This window comes from Kryptolebias marmoratus, linkage group LG20 (assembly GCF_001649575.2).
Source record: "Kryptolebias marmoratus isolate JLee-2015 linkage group LG20, ASM164957v2, whole genome shotgun sequence".
NCBI classification, from domain to species: Eukaryota; Metazoa; Chordata; class Actinopteri; order Cyprinodontiformes; family Rivulidae; genus Kryptolebias; species Kryptolebias marmoratus.
In genome coordinates this window covers 7,262,284-7,264,270 of record NC_051449.1, presented here as the reverse complement: position 1 = coordinate 7,264,270, position 1,987 = coordinate 7,262,284, and the positions used below count along the sequence as shown (strand labels likewise).

At 42.3% G+C, this 1,987-nt stretch overlaps 1 protein-coding gene across 2 annotated transcripts in view; it reads right to left on the bottom strand.

Moving 5' to 3' along the window:
* Window positions 1-407, bottom strand: part of emilin2a (elastin microfibril interfacer 2a) — a 19,219-nt gene extending 18,812 nt beyond the window's left edge. Inside the window, exon 1 of one of the 2 annotated variants that reach the window (XM_037981761.1) lies at window positions 131-407. In XM_037981761.1, coding sequence (XP_037837689.1) covers window positions 131-303 — 173 coding nt within the window. In that variant the 5' untranslated portion in view covers window positions 304-407. The remainder of the gene's footprint in view (window positions 1-130) is intronic. The other variant, XM_017411100.3, reaches the window with a different exon arrangement.
* Between the last annotated feature and the right edge of the window lie 1,580 nt (window positions 408-1,987).

The window sequence follows — 1,987 nt, the reverse complement described above, 5'->3', positions numbered from 1 at the left end:
TTTTTTTTTTTTTTTTTTTTTTTTACCTCCAGTGCAGTTAAAGGGGTCATAAAAAGTGCCTTGAAAGCAGAGCGTGGTTAAAATTCCAGAAATCTGAGGAAAAAAAAGAAAAACAAAACACGACACTCACCTATTTCTGTCTCTGTGCGCCGCTCCAGTGTATGCAGACCCCTGGAATAAGCCATAAGAAGGGGACCCGTAGGTGAAGTGAAAGTTTAAAATGAGTGTGAAAACAGCCCACAGCCAGTCCATCTGCCTCTGCCTGTTATTGTTTCTACTCAACAAACGCATTAAATTACACATTTCCAGCTCTAAAAAGTAGGAACTGCGCTGCTCTCATTGTGCGTCAAACGCACCAAAGTTGCATCGCCTTTGTGACTGATCCAACTCCAGAAAGTGAACTTTGGGGAAGTCCACTGCAACTCCCTGCATGGGAGTGACGTCCAGGGACCACACCCTCCTCCAAATGCGCTCACATGAGGGGCATAAACTTCTCCAAAACTTTAATATCGCCCGCGGCAGAGAGGCGAATAATGTGTGTGAGAATGTGTTCTATTGGCTGTACCATTAGCAAAATATCTCATAAACCAGAGGACGAATCTAAATGAAATTCTTAGCAAATAGTCATTAGTTGAACATCTTCAATTGATTAACTTTTGGAGACGATCCCATTCAAGATGGCCGCCATAGCTAAGCAGGCTTAATAAACACATAAATGGTTTTGACTCAGCTAATTGTACAGATATTGAGCTCAACCTTGGCGAGGTAGTGGCTGAGACTGATGCCCAACACATGCTCCAAGCGCTAACCGATCAAAGGTCTGATTTTAAAACTTTGGCCTTGACTTTTACGGCGAACTCTGCCTGTCTGTTAGCAAAATTTCTCACAAAGCTCTGGAGGGATTTTCATGAAAATTTCAGAAAACAGTCACTGGGTGGAAATCTCCAACTGATTAAGTTTTTTAAGTTTTGGAGTCAACCCATTTCAAGATGGACGCTACACCCACTGACCTTGTGAAACACGAAAACGACTAAAACCCAATTCTGCAGATGTTAGACTCAAGTTTGGTGTGGTAGTAACTGAGCGACACCTCCACCACATTCTTTAAGCACTACACTTTGCATGATATCTTTACTTAAAACATTGCCAATAACGTCTAGTGTCAACCCTTTCTGTCTGTTAGCAAAATATGTCATGAACCACTGGGCGGATATTAATGAAACTCTCAGAAGGTAATCAGTGGATGAAAATCTACAACCAGTTAACATAAGGAGTCCCACATTAGGATGGCCACTACAGCTCACCAACACAAAATGACTATAACCAAGTCAATTTTTCAGATACTGAGCTAAATTTTGTAGTAGTACCAGACAGTCATACCCCTGATATACTCTGAGAGCTAATGTGTCTTCAAGGTAAGGTCATTTACCAGGTTTGACCAAAATGGCTACAGCTTTGTTCATTTTCAGCATAAGATGATCTCCGTTTTAAACTCTGGCATGAAGCACTGCGGGCAGTGTGCAGTCCTCCAAGGAACGCCTTTAATTTAATAGGTGTTCAGATTTTAGTGGGGTGACTCCTTCAAGTCTTTCTTTTAAATCATGGGCTGATTAATTTATTTGATTGTTGCCACCACAAGGAGACTCATCAGCCGAGAATTCGCAGCTCACTGATGAACAACAGGGGGATGTCTTATGAATGCATCCAGCAGAGCTGAAAGAAGTGAGCTGGTGGTAATGATATTCATAGCCAGGGATAGCAGTCGTAATTTACATTCTCTCTGCCCTCTTGGCAGATAGCAATACTACCAGATATGTCTGCAGCAGCTTCACGGGCAAATTTCATCATTTTTAAACCTGAACAGAGCAATGTACTGATTTCTTAATGTGCTTTGAGAACAGAAAGAAGTTCTAAGAGGTTCAGCTCAGAGCGGTTCGGGGCAGAGCTTCACCGTCAGCGCTTTGTGCGAGAGTGTGAGTCTCGACCA